This window comes from Dreissena polymorpha, chromosome 14 (genome assembly GCF_020536995.1).
Source record: "Dreissena polymorpha isolate Duluth1 chromosome 14, UMN_Dpol_1.0, whole genome shotgun sequence".
In the NCBI taxonomy this organism is placed as follows: domain Eukaryota; kingdom Metazoa; phylum Mollusca; class Bivalvia; order Myida; family Dreissenidae; genus Dreissena; species Dreissena polymorpha.
The window spans coordinates 38,916,571-38,935,526 of NC_068368.1; the positions used below are offsets into that span (position 1 = coordinate 38,916,571).

Here is an 18,956-nt window from a genome sequence, read left to right on the forward strand (position 1 = left end):
GTGAAATACCTCTTTTATTTCACTGATATTTCTCTATAAATCACCGGAAAGCAAAAAATAAAATTGTGTCTTGTTCTGTGAGAATTTGGCAAAATGCATGTGCGTAAAGTGTCGTCCCAGTTCAGCTTGTGCAGTCCGCACAGGCTAATCAGGGACGACACTTTCCGCTTTAATGGTAGTTTTCGTTTAAGGGAAGTCCGTTTTTACCGAAAATCTAGTTAAAGCGGAAAGTGTCGTCCCTGATTAGCCTGTGCGGACTGCACAGGCTTATCTGGGACGACACTTTACACACATGCATTATGCCCCGTTCCCTGAGAACAAGATACATATGAATTCAACTAATTTAAAGTCAATTATAGCATGGCAGTCAACACCTTTTTTGTTTACTTCTTCCTTAAGAACGGTATGTTAAGGCTTTGTTTTTTGCAAATTCTGCTGTATTTATTGCGTGTTTAGAATATTCTTTAATCTTAAGTCTGATCGATTTTTTTATCGGTCCTAAACTTGAGTATCTTGATACACAATAAAACGGAAGAAAATACTAAAGCTCGTTTCTAACCTAAGACCATCGCAATTTCTTTTTTACAATCAGAAATGCCCATCTGTGTATTGGTCTCTAATGATTCTGAAACTTGAGAAAATAAATCCATTCGGCAAAAAAATAAACAAATATTAAACGAGGTCCTACGTAAATAGTTGCAATAATCCATCTGGGCCGCTGAGAGTTGCAACTGATAACGCCTTCATTCATGAAAACTCTCCGCCTTGAATCCAGCGGTGCGTTCAGTTACAGCGAACGTTCGCCAATGATAGTTCGTTTCCGATTCGGTCTTATTGAACGATAAGTTCGGCGCGAACGTTTCAAGATGGCGACTCCCAGAAAATTGATTGCGGTTTTGATGGCGGAAATCGCTAATAACACAGAAAGTACTTAATTAACAGATTTTTCAAAAATAATAAAACCTATAATAATTTGATTATAATTATAAGTGGTGTGGATGCGATAGTGTTATTTTAAATTAGCGATCGAAATTTAGTGTAAGAGGTGCGTTGAATCAGTTATAAAACAAAGCCCTAAAATAGCGCAATACATTACAATCTTTAAATGTAGTTGTAATTTTCTTTTACATTGAATGAATTTTCGTTTCGTTTACATTAATGAAAATATTAATAAATTTTAGCATTCAAATGGAAAAAAACACCTGCATATTTTGCGAATTGAACTGTCTTTGAATCCCCTTGTATATTGAAAACTCTTTTGTCGTGATAATGAGCGATACAAATCTGGCATTTTACTATACCATAAATCGGAGTTTATACATTTATTTTACCCAAGTACTTTATATCCATATTATGATCAAACGCGATTCGCGATAATGTTTCGAACACTGCAAAAACGCACGATCTTTACACGTTATTACATCGGAGTTTATATTTGCAGGAACCCGTTAAATACGATAATTGTGTAGCAGAAAATTTATACAATATTTTAAATGTATTGTCATTATAAAACACTTAAGTGCTATGTTTAAACTGGCTAATATATATACTGAATAGATCCTGTTAATCCATTTCGGAAAAATGTACGCCTATTTTTTAAATATGTTCAAATGTTTTATTAAAGCAACTTTAAGGCTTAATATGCCAAGAGATAACACGGAGGTATCATAAATTGTGTTTAATGACCAGACACATGGGGTAAATGACCCCATACTGAGTCATACAAATATAGGTCCCTGGGTTTATGACATCCTGTTTTCTTAGTAATTGTCTGGACAGTATCCGATCATATCGAGATAATCGGTTTTTGATGAACAAAGGGGCAATTAAACAATGGGTGGTTAAAAATGCTGAAATAAGGAGTGTCAAAATTGGCGTGAACAATGAAATAAAAACATTATATGTATCAAGAGGATTTAGTTAATCTGTAACAAGATAAGTTTTTACGGACATATAGGTTCAAATAGTTCCTTTATGTTGATTACATAAAATCAATCAATTTGTTGTTTGTTTTCGTCCTTAATTGTGTTCATTAATTGGATTCTATTTAATCTGAAAGAATTTAAATTTCTGAGTATTTTGTTGTTCTTAAAAGAGTCGCGAAAATGATTGAAATCTTATCACGATGCGGATCATCAAACGCAAACAATAGCAGAATGGCCGCAGTGTTGACGGCCAAAATTTGAGGATGCGCAAACGTGGCGTCATTATCGGAATCCCCATCACCTCCTATACACTTTGTTTATTGTTCAATTCATTTTATGTACTACAAATTAGGAAAAAATATCACAGTTACACTGAACAAATACAACATATTTATTTGTCCGCCATCTTGGTTTCGCTAGCGAACTATAGCGAACTACCTCCCGAGAGGGTTCGCTTCGGTTCGCGAACGTTCGCGGCGAACCGAGCGTTCAATAGCGAACGTTCGCGACCGTTCGCGAACTATAGCGAACGTTCGCTGTAACTGAACGCACTACAGGCGGCACTTTAATCGATAATAATAGCACCATAAGCTATTTTCTGGCATAAATAAACACAAACAGATAATAAAAATATCATTAATACGCAAATTAAAACAACCAACGTGATATGATGTGCTCGCATAATAATGATAGTAATCCAAAGTTTCAAACACGTCATCAGTTCATGAAAAAGTGTTAGTTTTTGCAATTGACAACGCCAAGTATTTCAAATTCTTAAATACGCCGTCGACTTTCTCCGGTATCCTCCGCGAGATAGATCTCGTGTCTAATCCTTCAATCGTAATACATCGACGCAAAATGTATGTCAATGGTTACATGCATCGTGTTTGTTACCATGTATAAGGTTGCTTGAACTCGATTTTATAGGCATACACGAGACATACTTTTTTGACATGAAAAAGCGCTATAAGGGAGAACTCTTAGCTGTACGTAATTACTCATAAAAATTCAAGAGCATTCAAGAAGAACTGCCTCAATAAACAATTTGGTTTTCTGTTATTGTGTCAAAATGATATTTGCGACTGATGCGTTTGTCAGGTGCAGTAATATAAAAATAACTTTAAATTGTTTATTATTAGTATTCTACAACACTAATCTTCACGCAATTAAGTTCTGATTTTGTTCGCAGATGCGAGTCAGACCAATCCGTGCAGATAGTCCTGTCTTCGTCACATGACTTTGGTTTCAAATTCCACGCGTTCTCGTTCGACCAATCCAATCAGGGCATCTTCATCCACTGTGAAGTCAAGTTCTGCCCCGTGACGTCATTCACCCCAGAGTGTCAACAGTTTTGCCGTCACTGAAATCTGATGACCACGAGTTATTAAAGCTTTGTTTCGAGCTGTGTTAAACAAGGAAAATAGAACATCAATAAATAATTGTATATTCTGTATTAAATATGTACAGCATTTCTAAACAAATTGATCAATGGTTATTCCCTGAAAACAAGACATTGACCAGGATGCCCCCACGTTTCATTTTTGTCTGAAACTCTAACATCGCCGAGAACTTATTTATTTTGAGAAAAGAATCACTCTTTCTGTGTCCAATGCATTTGTCAATCAATCTCACATTTTCCCATAAGTTGGAGGTCTAATTTATGCAAAAATCATTGTAAACACGCCATAAGAGTATTGCACTATTGTCGGTAGGGTTCGGCAAACAAACGTAAATATTAAGAAAATAGTGCACCGTAAAACTGTCTTTTTGCATTCAAACCTTGAAAAACCAGAACATTTCTGACACTGATTAGACTTTATTTTTTCTAATAACAGTGAATTATTGAAAACTTATGTAAAATGGTCGCAGATTCTGTCACTGACATCAATTTTTTTCACTCCCTGCCACCCCATCGTGTATTAATTTGCCGGACTACTTTTTGTACTTTATGTAGTTTACATGTAGCTTATATTTCTTTAAATGGCGCTTTTATTTGGTAACACTTAGAACTCCTGTCCTTCTATTGTTGAACACATATTTGTATTTTGACAACCCTTAAAACCGCGTAGCGCACGTCACCACTTTTGATTCCACTGTAGATCTTTTTGTTACATATTTTCGCGATTTGTGTGACGTCACTGGCTGAGTATTTGTTATCCCCCTAATACATAAATGTTTGTTCACCGCTACTGACTGTTCGACCGTGTTTTGCTCTGGATGCGGCATCACTTGTTATAATGTCTTTCGGATTATCGTGACGTCATTCTGGATGATTGCAAGTTAACGTCACCTCTGTGGGTTTGTTTCGTTGAAGACGCGAATATTGTACAGGAGATAGTCGATAATGTACATATCCCTGGGCTGCACTTTGTGGAAGCTCACGGAGTACGGACTACAGCAGTCTTTACCCTTCGAAGAAAAAGCAGACAAATAAGGTAACCACCATAACAATGGTTATAGCAACAAATACATACAAATATTTAACCGCACCAGACGAACAAACAAGAGCACCGCATAGCGGGTGCCAACGCTCGGCTGTGGGTGCAGTTTTGTAAATGAAAGCTTGTCAGAAGAAAAACACTTTGATTTTAGAGCCATTGTTAAAGTTTTATAATAATAGAGGTCACAGTGACCTTGACCTTGACTTAGTGACCTAAAAATGGATGTGGCGTGTAGAACTCATAAAGGTGCATCTACACATAAAGTTTCAAATTTGTAGGTGGAATCACCTTGATTTAAGATCCTGTGTTAAAAAAGTTTTATATAAGAAGTCACCTTGGCCTTTCACCTATTGACACAAAAATGGATGTAGCGTGTAGAACCCCTCAAAGTGCAGCTTCATATGAAGTTTCAAAGATGTAGGTGGAAGCACTTTGATTTTAGAGCCAATTTTAAGGTTTAAGCATGACGCGGACGTCAGACGCCGGACGGCGGACGACGAGCTGGCTATGAATATACCTCGGGTTTTCTCCGACAGCAGTCGAGCTAAAAAATGTAGAATACATTCAATTTGATTGGCAGTTTGTACATCTAATAATAAAATGTACATATGAGCATCGCTTCAGGAAAACGGAGGTCTATGGATAATATAACGGGACTTAATGCATGTGCGTAATGTGCCGTTCCAGATTAGCCTGTGCAGTTCGCACAGGCTTATAAGGGTCGACACTTTCCGCATAAGCTGGATTTTAGCTAAAAAGGGACTTCCTGTAAACAAACAATTGCAACAAATGCGGAAAATGTCCTTGATAAGCCCGTGCGGACTCGACAGGCTAATCTGGGATGACACTTAACACACACTAGGACCTGTTTTACTAGGGCAGTCCTCATATAAAAAATCCTTACAGTGATGTGTTGGTTCCATGCATACTCCTGCAGCCAGGAACCCGTGTCTTTTAGATGTTTGTAGATGCTTTCCGGATGGAACATCTCCTTGCCGTCAAGGTCGAGTGAACTCCGGATGGGAACGCCTGACACCTGTAAGGTGATGGAGGCGGAAAACTACAACGGGCGAGGCATGGTATGGTATTGCGCAAGGGGGGGTTAGAGGGTTAGGGTAAGGGTTAGTGTTAGGGGTCGGGTTAGGGTTTGGGTTAGCCTAAACCCAACCCTAACCCTAACCCGACCCCTTACCCTAACCCTTTTTTGGGGTTATCACCCCTGACCATGCCTCGCCCGTTGTAGTTTTCCGCCTCCCTGTAAGGTGAAGGTGGGAAATTACAGGCTTTGTCACTACGGCTGTAATCATTTGAAGAAAACGTTATAACTTTACGTTACCGTTTGATCTATATGACAACTTTGTTTGAATATTATCGGTGCAAAAAGAATAGTTACTTTATATTTACTAAATATTTAATTATTAGAGTTACCACTCTACGACTCTTTAAATGTAAGGGCAGACTATTTAACGTTCCAGTGCCATATAAGGATAAATTATATGGAGAAAAACAAAAATTCATTTAAATTTTAAGTTCTGAAAAGCGTAAACTTGCTTTAAAAAATCTGACGATTGTGAATCTTTTAAAGGATAATACATGAATCGCTCTCGGAATACGGGGTGTAATGCATCCGCGTAAAATGTCTTCCCAGATAAGCATGTGAAATCCGCTTTTATGTTACTTTTCGTTTATAAGAAGTCTTTTTTAAAGGAAAAACAGTTTTATCCTACAGCTAAATGATTTTATAGAACAAAAACGACTCATAAAGAAAAGATAAGGTTTTCTCCATGGTTATTTTTAGATCAGGTTTCTTCCAAACTTATTTTAAGAACATTACGTAAGGACTAGTTTTTTTTGCCTTTCACCCTGATTGCGTCATTTAGGTCATTGGGTACGCAGTCGTTTAACGAGTTTACGAGTGTGTGTGATTACGATGGATTATTATAATATTATGAATGTGAAAAACACAGTGTTTGGATATAAAACTGGAATGAAACTGCATTTTCGATTTAGTTAAAATTTCGAATGTACTCGAATAACGCGATGTTTTGTTGAAAAATTGATGGATTAAATTTAAGAAAAGTGTCAGTGAATTGTTCTTTAACTTTTCGAAGGAAATCGATGTCGAATTAAAATGGTAATTTCTTTGATGGTTTAGTCGTTTCTTTGTCAGTCGATCAAATAATGTCTATCCACAAAGAATTGCCTGCTTACATCCAGTGCTTTAAAATGGAAAAGATGGATGGCGATGAAGAAATTTGTCTAGAATTTTAACTCGTCATGGAAGCAAATTAAACATTACGAAAATAAACATGGACGTGGTTATTATACAACTTCGGTGAGTAGAACAATACTTTTATGTAAGTAAGTATAAAGTTGTTTAAAGACTAAAATTAACAATATCGGCGGGAATAAATGCTGAATCATGCTTCACGTAGCCACGGTATGTGTCTACACATTATGTAAATTTCAAAATGGCGAGAGCCATGTTTGTTTTTTGGTTTTTTACAGTGGTGAAACAAGAATTGTAGTTTGATCACAACCGTCTGTGTTCTACTTGAGTGTGCTACATTTGGAACGCTGATTAAATTTGAATCGAGGCGTTTAGCGATATTTTGTCTCGTTACTTTTCTTTTGCGTGGAATTCTTAAGGACTATTTCGATTTCCGTAAACAGGAAAGATCACAATAAATATTATTAAGCAATGTGCAATGTAAGATTCAGTTAATTTAATGTGTTTTTGCTTTTATTTAAGGAATAAATTAAATAAAACAATATTGTAGGATAAATAGAATACTATGATTGTGTGATTGTGTACTTAAATTTATCCCACTCGTGTCAGAAAGGCTTACAAGGCTCGGCAAGCCTCGCCATGTAAACCTTTCTTCACTCGTGGGATAAATTTACGTACACAATCACACTAACATAGTATTCTCTATAAGGCGGAAAGTGTCGGCCGTGATTAAGCGCAATTTTTCCAGACCGCTGCTTATATACGACTACAGGTGTGTCTGGACTGCGGCTCTAATTTTACCTCCAAGCATTTCCCGATATCCACGTCTTCATTAGGCCCGTCCTTGGCACAAGCGTCACTTTGGAAACCGGTGGTAACTAGGTCATGAAGGGCACGAGAACTGATGACGTAACCAGCACCTCCGCTCATGTATCCGCGCGCGTTGTGTGGCTGCAATATGTAATATTCATTAATGCACGACACAAAAAACATATATGCTTGTCGTTTGCGTATTTTCAATGTACAAACACCCTCGTGCCAGATCAGTGCCGGATTAAGCTCCGTGGAGGCCCAGGCATTCAAACTTTTGTTGCCCGCGCCCGAGGCCCCAAGTCGGTCAAGTGCCTACTTGAACGCCATTGCCCAGTCGATTTCACTCGATTATGGGGCATTAATCAGAGAAAGTCTGAGCCCCAAAATGATCATCTTGAAAACTAAATCATCAGCAGAACAAACCGTTTTGCAAATGATAAAGTATTGTCACTTGGTAATAAAATGAAAAGCCTTTAATCGGAAGAAAACATTGATGCAACATACTTGTCTTTGTAAAGTCATTAGATTAGGCTAAGTAAAAAAATAAACAAATGCTTTAGTCACGGCCTTATGGGATCCCTAAAATCGCGGGGCCGTTAAGTCAACTCTGCGTAATGGGTACTTCGGGACTGTTCAAGATATACATGTATATTATAGCTCATATCATGTACACATGATACATGATTTACAAGAATACTGATTCACATTTGTAAAACATTGTTGTTTATATCAAGATATAGACTCCTTAAAATGAAATAATTTTCAAGATTTTACCGACATATGAACGCCAGGATGCAGGATCACGTGACTTTGTCGGGTTTCCCCTTTTTACTCTAATGGACTTTCACACGACGGTTACTGCCTTTACTGGTGCTTTATTAAAAATAACTTTTGAAAACAAATTTTCAAGATTTTCAAATATGGCATAAATGGCCGAGTTTTATGCTGCTTATGAAAATGTGAAAAACATTAGAAATAATATATTAAGTAAGCCTGTTTTGTTGTTCAAAATTCGATTTTGTGTATTGCACGGTTATGCTTCACGGAACGTGAAATTTTGTCACCGATTTTCGACGTATTCAATGATTTATTCTTATACGTTAAGAGTTTACTTTAAACATATTTTATTTCCAAATAATGACATTGTACAAATATATACATTGGTCCATATATACATAATGGAAAAAGGGTTAGACCTGAAGTTCTTCAACATAATCGGGAGTCCTTCCCGTGCGATAGTTTTAACATGTTGTAATGGTGACAGACTTATACGCCCGTCACACCGGACTGGGTCCTAACGGCGACCTAAGACTGTATTTCTGGAAATTTCTTATTGTCGTAGTAAGGACGCCAATGACTTTTTGGTAAAAATGCTGTTTTTCACTTTCCCGTCACACCAGCGTCCTGGTTTATGGCGTTCTGCGCGTTCTCACGGCGTCCTTAATACGTCCCTGGCGACCTTACCACGTTCGTACTGCGTCCTAACGGCGACCAAAGCCGACCATACAGCGTCTGAGTGGCGTCATTGGCGTTCTTATTGCGACCATAGTCGTTCTGAGGACGCAACAGACGTACAAAGAACGTACTAATGTCGCAATAAGGTCGTCGTACGGTCGCCTTGCAGTCAATAATAATTTCTGTGGGTTTGAGCGGCGACCACACGACGTCCTTGGCGACCTTACAGCGACCCTACCACGTCAATACTACGTGGTAGGAGACTGCTGCGTCTTTTCGGCGTCCCTACGATGTCCTTTACAGAACGCCGTAAAACGCCGGACTTCGGCGACTACTTTGAACATGTTAAAAGTGGTGGCCGTGGGCTCGCGTCCTGAGCAATTTTCGGCGTCCTCTTGCGTCCTTACTGCGTCCCTCCGGCGTCTATGGCGTCCTCACTGCGACCTCGGTCGCCGTAAAGACGCAGTAAGGACGCCAGTCCGGTGTGACGGGGGTATTACATAAAATATTAATCATGTCATTTACACAGTATACAATTGAGAACATAACTCTCAATAATTATGTGTATTATATGATGACAACAGTACTACGGTACTAATAATAACAGTAGTTACCAAGAATAGTTATACTTATGGTAATAATAATAATTAAACAAGAGCACCGCCTTGCGGGTGCAGACCGCTCATCTATGTTCTTTTTAAAGGTGAAAGGACTCTCATTTTCAATCACAAAGGAGGGAGGGGTGGAGTGAAGAGGGGTGTATAGTGTGAGGGCGTGGACATTTATTACATTATCTTCCAAAAATGCGAAACAAAAAAATGCTATTTTTTTTTATAAAATTCGGGGGGGAGGTGGGGGGTGGTGGGGGATTCTTGGGTGCGATGGTATGAAGGACGGTATTTCAAACATAAAATAATAAAAATAAATATTGGTGTTTTTTAACCGTTTAAAAAAAATTGGGGGGGGTGGGGTGGGGGGTATAGTGTGAGGGTGTGGTGGTCATTTGTGAGATGATCTTAAAAAAAACACAAGAACACCGCCTTGCGGGTGCAGACCGCTCATCTACTTTTCTTTTTAAAGGTGAAGGGACTCTCATTCTCAATCACAAAGAAGGGAGGGGTGGAGTGAAGAGGGGTGTATAGTGTGGGGGTGTGGACATTTATTACATTATCTTCCAAAAATGCGAAAAAAAATGCTAAAAAAAATTCGGGGGGTGGGGGAGGGAGGGATTGTGCGATGGTTGGACGGTATTTCAAACATAAACTAATAAAAATAAATATTTGTGTTTTTTAACCGTATCAAAAAAAAGGGGGGGGGGGTAGGGGGGTGGGAGGGGGTATAGTGTGAGGGTGTGGTGGTCATTTTCAAGACGATCTTGAAAAAAAAATTGGGGGGGGGGGGGGATTCGGGTGGGGAGAGGTGGGGGAGTGGGGGGGGATTCTTGGGTGCGATGGTTGGACGGTATTTCAAACATAAAATAATAAAAATAAATATTTGTGTTTTTTAACCGTCTCCAAAAAAAAAAATTGGGGGTGGGGTGGGGTGGGGGGGGTATAGTGTGAGGGTGTGGTGGTCATTTGTGAGATGATCTTAAAAAAAAATATTAGGGGGGGATTCGGGGGGGGGGGAGGGGGTGGGCACGGGGGATGGTTTGGGTGGAGTCTATTGTGGTATGTCAGGTAAGAGTAGTTTTGTCAAAGTATCAAATCTAATCATAAATAAAGAAGTTATGGCAATTTTAGCAAAATTTAATAATTTGACCTTGAGAGTCAAGGTCATTCAAAGGTCAAGGTAAAATTCAACTTGCCAGGTGCAGTAACCTCATGATAGCATGAAAGTATTTGAAGTTTGAAAGCAATAGCCTTGATACTTAAGAAGTAAAGTGGATCGAAACACAAAATTTAACCATAAATTCAAAGTTACTAAGTCAAAAAAGGGCCATAATTCCGTAAAAATGACAACCAGAGTTATGAAACTTGTCCTTTTACTGTACCCTTATGATAGTTTGCGAGTGTTCCGAGTATGAAAGCAATATCTATGATACTTTGGGGGTAAAGTGGACCAAAACACAAAACTTAACAATATTTTCAATTTTCTAAGTATAAAGGGCCCATAATTCCGTCCAAATGCCAGTCAGAGTTACATAACTTTGCCTGCACAGTCCCCTTATGATAGTTAGTAAGTGTTGCAAGTATGAAAGCAATAGCTTTGATAATTAAGGAATATAATGGACCTAAACACAAAACTTAACCAAAATTTTCAATTTTCTAAGTATAAAAAAGGGCACATAATTCTGTCAAAATGCACGCCAGAGTTATCTAACTTTGCCTGCCCAGTCCCCTCATGATTTTAAGTAAGTGTACCAAGTTTGAATGCAATAGCATTGATACTTTCTGAGAAAAGTGGACCAAAACGCAAAACTTAACCGGACGCCGACGCCAAGGTGATGACAATAGCTCATAATTTTTTTTCAAAAAATAGATGAGGTAAAAAAATGATTTTATAGAAAATATACAGATATCGTATACAATCAAGGATATTAATAATGATAGTAATTAAGATATAATAAGTCCTGTCCAGCAAAATGGAAAAAATGTTAGCTAAGTAATGAATCGCTTTGTCGTAATTATATATTTTTTAACTTCGTTAAAAATGATGGTGTTGTTTTCATTATTTAGTAAAGGCTTGCCATAAAGGAGTATCTCACAATCATTTCCGCACGCACATAGGGGATGTTTTTTTAAATGATTAATAAATAAGTCCGAGTTAAGGTTGCTGTTATTATTTCTTAAACGGGCATGTAGAATTGATGAGTGTCTATCCCCAGTGTAAAAGTATTGCGGATTATCTTCGCCTGAATTAAATCATTGTTTCAATGAAGTTTTAAATTTCGAAATGGTGTTTATGTTTCGTATATCAATAGGTAACAAATTCCATAGATTAATGGCAGATACCTTAAAGGGGCCTTTTCACAGATTTTGGCATATTTTGAAGTATGTCATTAAATGCTTTATATTCATAAATGTAAACATTGGATCTTAAAAGCTCAAGTAAAAAATCAAGAATAATATTTAAAAAAGGAAAAAAAGTAGCCGGTACCAGGGCTCGAACCAGTGACCTCCGGAGTCCTGGAGTTAGTCTGAAGTAAAAACGCATTAGCCGGGTATGCACACTTTAAGTATTTTATACATTATATAAGCAATCTTCGTAGTTTCGTAAATTAAAACGACAACAACAGAACTCTCCAAATTACTCAATCGTTTCGCGTTGCAACGCTTTATAATTTTTATGTTTTCAAATCGTCAAAAGATACATATAACGGCTATATTGGACTATGGTTAATATTCAGTAATACTATTTCCTCACAAATATCATAACTAAAACGTAAATTTGCGAATCTGAAACAACTTTTTTCAATTTTGTCAATTTACCAAACCGTGAAAAGATCCTTTTTCACATCGGCACAATCTGCAAGAAAAACTGTCTTTTATGCACTAAAGATGTTTGATAATGTATTTCGATAACTTGAGATATTTGCAAAAATAAAATTATAAACCATGTGATTACATTCTGTCTAGCCCGTGTGAAAACCTCTGAATACCCCGTTGATTCTGAACTCTGACGCCTTTTAAAGGCCCTATAAAGGTGACAAATCCAATTATTATGCATATAAACTGGTATATTTTTTACCGGATTTCAGTTACTCTTGCATAAGAAATGCTAATAACACAGCTTAGGTGCACCGTTGTCAAGAATTATGGAAGATATACCCGTTTCATAATTGGAAGAAATGTTTACAACTTTGCAACTAATGTGATGTGTAGCCCCAAAGCGGTGACGTATGCTAAAAATAGCCGAAAGAACATTCAAATTTAATTATATTTTAAATAACTTTTTACCAGCAGAAAGTAACTTATTAGATCACTACAAACGTTTTAACCATTTAGAAAAGACCTACTTTGTGAGTGATACCGGAAAACGATGAAAATCAACGAAACATTTTTGATGACCTGAGTCACTTTCACTTTCCCAAATAAACAGCGATGTAAATAAACTGATTGTTTATAAACACGATTGACTTGGAGGACACTGTATTTTGAGCTCAAAACAAGTTGTATTGCTCATATTTTTATGGTAATGTGCAATAGCATATATATATAAATATTGTTTTTTGATAACCTTTATAAATAAAATATGGAAAAAATATTTAAAAATCGGTAAATTATTACGGATCGTCACCTTTATAGAGCCTTTAATAGTAAACCCATAATACAAGCTTGATTTTATCGAAGATTAATGCATACAACATCATATTTACTATTATTAACAACTACTTGACGTTTTTGCCTAGTTCTTCAGATTGCTCTCTTTGATGGTATCAAATGCGGCATTTAACGGTCGAAAGTCGGACATCACGGCATTATGCTGTGCGTACGTCATTCAGAATTGTTAGACTATACATGTTTTCAAAAGGGTATTACCTTCATTTGGAAACCCATATACACAGGCTGTGTGGGGTCTTCCTTAGCCAGAAGATGACGTAAGTTCTCCATTATGACGTAGGTATCATCGTCAGCTTTCAGTATCCAATCAAATGCGTCGCCGAATGTGTTGTAAGCTATAAATAGTGCAAGCCTAATTTTGGCGGTCAAGTGGGAACGCCCCTCGTGAACCGGAAGTTGAAGAGTATACTGGGAATGAGGAGCCTCGGACGAGTTAGCTGGAAATACATACAGGAAGAAGCAGGAAATAATATTTCGTATCAAACAAGTATACAAATAGAAATTTAATTATGCTGCAAATTGGATGCATACTGATGAATTTTTGTGAATATGAAAGTCGAATCTCTTATATGTTATCTCTATTTCAAATCAAAAACACGGGCTGCATGATTTGACTGATAGTGTTTAACATATAAAATATATATTGAGAAGTGTATAGTGTGGTTGTATAGCGTATTTAAACTAAAATAATAATAATGTAGACCCGTGCCAACCATGCCTACAAGTATTTACGCCATTGTAAACGATCGAACAAAAAGCATTCAAAACCTGAGTACCAGAAAAGGCATCAAAGATAAAAAAGAGTCGGTCTTAGAAAAAAATACTTTCTGTCCCTCTAAACGCTTAACCAATATGGTCATAGAATGCGTCCTCAATTATAAATATTCGAATGAACAACTATATGATGTTTTCAATAAAAAGCATCATTTTCTTACAATACAAGAAGAGTCGCCGGTCACATCGAAGACTCCATGTCTCGTTCACAGCAGTCATTTTCGTGATACCATCAACGGAAACGGAAGTCAGAATCAGACAAAGAATGCGCATGCGCGGACTCAAAGATCGCCCAGATGGAAATGAGTCACTCGTGGCAAGATTTCTTAGCTTGGATATTGTATCATCCCTTCTTCCAGATTCGGACTTGTCCGTTTTTTCAGGAGTAGCGTCATCGAAAGATTCTGAATGTGCTGGAATTTGACCGATGTTAAAAAGTGGTCTTTGAGGCAAGTCTGTTTTGCGGAACAAATGCGTCACGGCTTTTCCGGGTTTCTCCTTATTTTTGACAAGCATTTGTGTCGTTATTTCATACTGATCCTTGTGTATTACTGCAAAAGGAAAAATATGTTTACAAATTCATAACATGCCATCGTAGCATATCAATAAATCCCAATACTCTTATTAAATTAAATAACATGCATTCATTTAGTTTAACGCAAAGATGTACAATTAACTAATAGTGTAACTCAATGTACGATTTTTCTTACCATAAAGTAATACTTACAACAGGGTGTTAATAAAATAAACAAGGGCTGTTTGTAAAACATGCATGCCCCCCATATGGGCTGTCAGTTGTAGTGGAAGCCATTGTGTGAATAAGTTTTTTGTCACTTGGACCTTGATCTTAGACCTAGTGACCCGAAAATCAATAGGGGTCATCTGCCAGTCATGATCAACTTACCTATGAAGTTTCATGATCCTAGGCCTAATTTTTCTTGAGTTATCATCAGGAAACCATTTAACTGTTTCGAGTCACTGTGACCTTGACCTTTGACCTAGTGACCTGAAAATTTATAGGGGTCATCTGCCAGTCATGATCAATGTACCTATGAAGTTCTATGATCCTAGGCGTTAGCATTTTTGAGTTATCATCCAGAAACCATTTTACTATTTCGAGTCATTGTGACTTTGACCTTTGACCTAGTGACCTCAAAATAAATATGGGTCATCTGCCAGTCATTATCAATGTAACTATGAAGTTTCATGATCCTAGGTGTTAGCATTCTTGAGTTATCATCCGGAAACCTTTTTACTTTTTCGAATCACTGTGACCTTGACCTTTGACCTAGTGATCTGAAAATCATAAGGGGTCATCTGCCAGTCGTGATCAATGTACCTATGAAGTTTCATGATCCTAGGCGTAAGCATTCTTGAGTTATAATCCGGAAACCATTTTACTTTTTTGAGTCACTGTGACCTTTACCTTTGACCTAGTGACCTGAAAATCAATAGGGGTCATCTGCCAGTCATGATCAATGTACCTATGAAGTTTCATGATCCTTGGCATAAGCATTCTTGAGTTATCGTCCGGAAACCATTTTACTATTTCGAGTCACTATGGCCTTGATCTTTGACCTAGTGACCTAAAAATCAATAGGGGTCATCTGCCAGTCATGATCAATGTACCTTTGAAGTTTCATGATCCTAGGCCTAAGCATTCTTGAGTTATTATCCGGAAACCATTTTACTATTTCGAGTCACTGTGACCTTGACCTTTGACCTAGTGACCTGAAAATAATAGGGGTCATCTGCCACTCATGATCAATCTACCTATGAAGTTTCATGATCCTAGGCCTAAGCGTGCTTGAGTTATAATCCGGAAACCATCTGGTGGACGGGCTGACGGACCGACAGACCGACCGACCGACATGTGCAAAACAATATACCCCCCTCTTCTTCGAAGGGGGGCATAATAACTGTTTGTCATTGTTTATAGGTCAGCTATGCGGAAAACTATAAACCCTCGTATATTAGCCTCGTTCTGAGATAACCGGATTTGATGCATGCGCGTAAAGTGTCGTCAGTGCAAGATTAGCCAGTGCAGTCTGCACTTTAAACGGTCGACACGTTCTGCTTTTATGTAATCTTTCGTTTAAAGGACGTCTCTTTTAAAAAAAATCCAAACTTAAAGAAAAGTGTCGTCACTGATAAGCCTGTGAAGACTGCACAGTGTTGGACGACACTTTGCGCGCATTCATAAAGCCCCGTTTTCAAAGAGCGCGGCCAATATATTTAATACAAGGCCAAAACAATATTGGTTGGAAACAGGTCTCAATTGGGTTTTGAACTATTGTATAAATAAACTCAATTCTTCAATGAGAATTATACATATTAACAGTACTGCTATCAATAGTGCTATTGCATACAGAGATTAATATACATTTCATACCAAACGATTTTAATACTACATACTACTACAAAATTGTATCGCATGTTCAAGCTGGAAGGACTCTTTTAACATAATAAACAGAGGTATATACATGTAATAAATATTAAATAAAATTAGATAGCCATAAAGGCTTTTTTGCTACCTTACAACGAATAATTATCCCATAGTTAAGAATGCGTTTCAATAAGTCAGTTGTAAAACACAAACCTTTGGCGAGTAAAGACTTATTTGTGTTTCTCGGCCGGAAGGCGCGATTCAGTTCTGGTTTAGGCATGGTCTGGTACAGGAACACGACTCCTGCCATTACTACAAGGAACACAGCTCCCACGATCCTAGAGCGCCAAGATCTCATAACCTCTCTGTCTCGTGTTTTTTTCACTGTAATAACAATAGTTGGTACGCACGTGGCCAAGTCACTAAAACGCTATAAATATGTCATAACACAACATTTTTCATTACTTTGACGAAAAAATCTTATATCATATAGTATTCAATTAGAAACGCGCCCAACACCCCGGGTCAACACCTTTGATTTGATAGTTAATATACGAAAAATACATTAAACTTCGATAATTCAAAATAAGTTTTACACAATCATGTAAAAGTAATCCATTTATCGTCAAATCAGCGCTAGATCATAACTTACCTTAAATGATGGCTTTCAAGAAAAATCACTGACAGGTAAAATTCTACTTTCGGTTTTATTTACGACAGGTAAAATTAGTTCTTTGTTTACTTCCGGTTAAACAGTGATCACCCTCATTCTATACATAGATGGTGACGTCACTACGTTATTATCACCTCTATACTTAGACGCATCACGCACCTCCATTTGGAGGCATTTATGACTACGACACAAAGAAGTCCGCGGATGAATGAAGAATTTGCTTTATAAGTAAACTTTCATGTTATGATTTAAAATTTAAGTATAATTTTGTTCAGTCTTACGGTCTTATGTAAGTATCAATTAAAATTTTCGGAAGTTTTCAACAGTTTCGCTCTTTATTCATTTTTTTAAAACTGTACTTTCACTTTCGGTTGTATAACAACATGTATCCTTTATTGACGAAAGTTTGCAATGAAATAGCGTTTTCAAAACCGCTTAAAAAGTTTCAGAAGGTGTATCTGATGCATGTTATGAATAGACACAATGTCATAGCTATATTGCCGACTAGTATGGGAACAATTTGGTATTTCAAGTGGCTCCATTTGAATTGCAAGAGAAGTTCAAATTGACTTGTTCAGTTTGTTAAATTTTACACCCTAATTATATATTTTTTTATAAGTGCCTGATAGATTTTTTTCTTTAAATAATTGAGATCAATGAAAATTTTAGTAAACGCACAGCATTGATGTTCTATGATGGTCATTTTTTAGTGGAATAGTATGTTACAATAAAACAATTATAACTATTGTATTAATGAATTTAGATTAGGTGTCATCTTTAAATGGGGTAGTAATTCATTTTATGAGATTAGCACATTACATAGTTGAAAAATAAATAACACTTTAATGACTTACCATAGTAAAATCAAGTAGCATAGAATATGTTGCAGGTCATAAAATGTAAAACTGAAATTGAAGAAGCTTTACAAATATTTTACACTGACAACACTGCTGGTTTTCCAAAAAAAAAATCCTTCCTATCTACCTGCCCTAGTTTTTTGGGGCAAATTTAAATATTATTAATATAATTGAGTTAAATTATTAAAATATCAATATGTTTTGATTACATTAGCTTATTATATTATTAATAATAAATACTTTGCAAGGAAAGTCCAATTCTGTTTTAATTAGTCTTAATTAGGTACTAGTAAAATTGAAAATATCAGTGACATCCAAAACTTGGCTTATATGCGTATGAATGCATATTTTCTTTGACAGTTACATAGTACCCTATTTAATTGGATTAAAAACAACAAAAAACTATAGTTTTACAACCCAGCCCAAGTTGACTCAAACTGAATTAATTCATCAATTGATCCTATTTAATTATATTAAAAACAACATGTGTAAGATTTTGAGAATATCCCATGTATTCCTCTAGTATTCCTCTAGTACACCAACATGCACGTCTTTCTAATGATTTACATGCACTCCTTAAACAGTTTAACAAAAATAATGAATGATTAATCCAAAGAAAACAACAAACAAGCTGCTTCATATAAAAAGTTTATTACATAAGATTACATAAGCAAAATAATCATTTTGATAATAAATCAAGATTATACTTCAACCAAACCATTATAAATTTATTGTGGGGTGGGGGGGGGGTAATGTAAGCACTAAAACTAAAATGGGGGAAATGTCTGGGGAGGGAACATCTTAGGGCGGGCGTCCGGAATTCCTGCTAAGGGCGACAGTGTTGTTAATGTGTCTTTAGAAGAAATAACTGAAGGAAAGTACTTAGTGGTGTATGCCCATCCAGAAGCATTTCTGAGCATATCAATTGGAACAGCAATATTGAATGCATTTGAAAGAGATATAACTGTTTCATGAATTGCTTTTGTTGAAGCCCACAAGTCATGGTCCTTTAATGGTAGCTTTCCTATTAGGGAATTTTATACTTATTTTTTACTCTACAATCTAGCTCTTTTGTCATAAAATGAGAAGTTTTATTAACCAACAGGTTTTGTGTTTGAA

The 18,956-nt window shown here is 36.8% G+C and overlaps 2 protein-coding genes across 2 annotated transcripts in view; one reads left to right on the plus strand and one right to left on the minus strand.

Annotated features, from left to right (window-relative positions):
- The window catches only part of LOC127857770 (uncharacterized), a 26,990-nt gene extending 23,616 nt beyond the window's left edge, over window positions 1-3,374 (plus strand). Inside the window, exon 18 of the mRNA XM_052394428.1 lies at window positions 3,115-3,374. Coding sequence (XP_052250388.1) covers window positions 3,115-3,289 — 175 coding nt within the window. The 3' untranslated portion in view covers window positions 3,290-3,374. The remainder of the gene's footprint in view (window positions 1-3,114) is intronic.
- Window positions 3,362-17,061, minus strand: LOC127857772 (glycoprotein-N-acetylgalactosamine 3-beta-galactosyltransferase 1-like). Its single transcript, XM_052394429.1, has 7 exons — window positions 16,960-17,061; window positions 16,521-16,691; window positions 14,083-14,472; window positions 13,346-13,584; window positions 7,398-7,547; window positions 5,271-5,402; window positions 3,362-4,334 (listed from the first exon to the last, which is right to left on the minus strand). Exons 2-7 carry the CDS (start codon window positions 16,663-16,665, stop codon window positions 4,212-4,214), a joined length of 1,179 nt encoding a protein of 392 aa, XP_052250389.1. The 5' UTR covers window positions 16,666-16,691; window positions 16,960-17,061; the 3' UTR covers window positions 3,362-4,211.
- Between the last annotated feature and the right edge of the window lie 1,895 nt (window positions 17,062-18,956).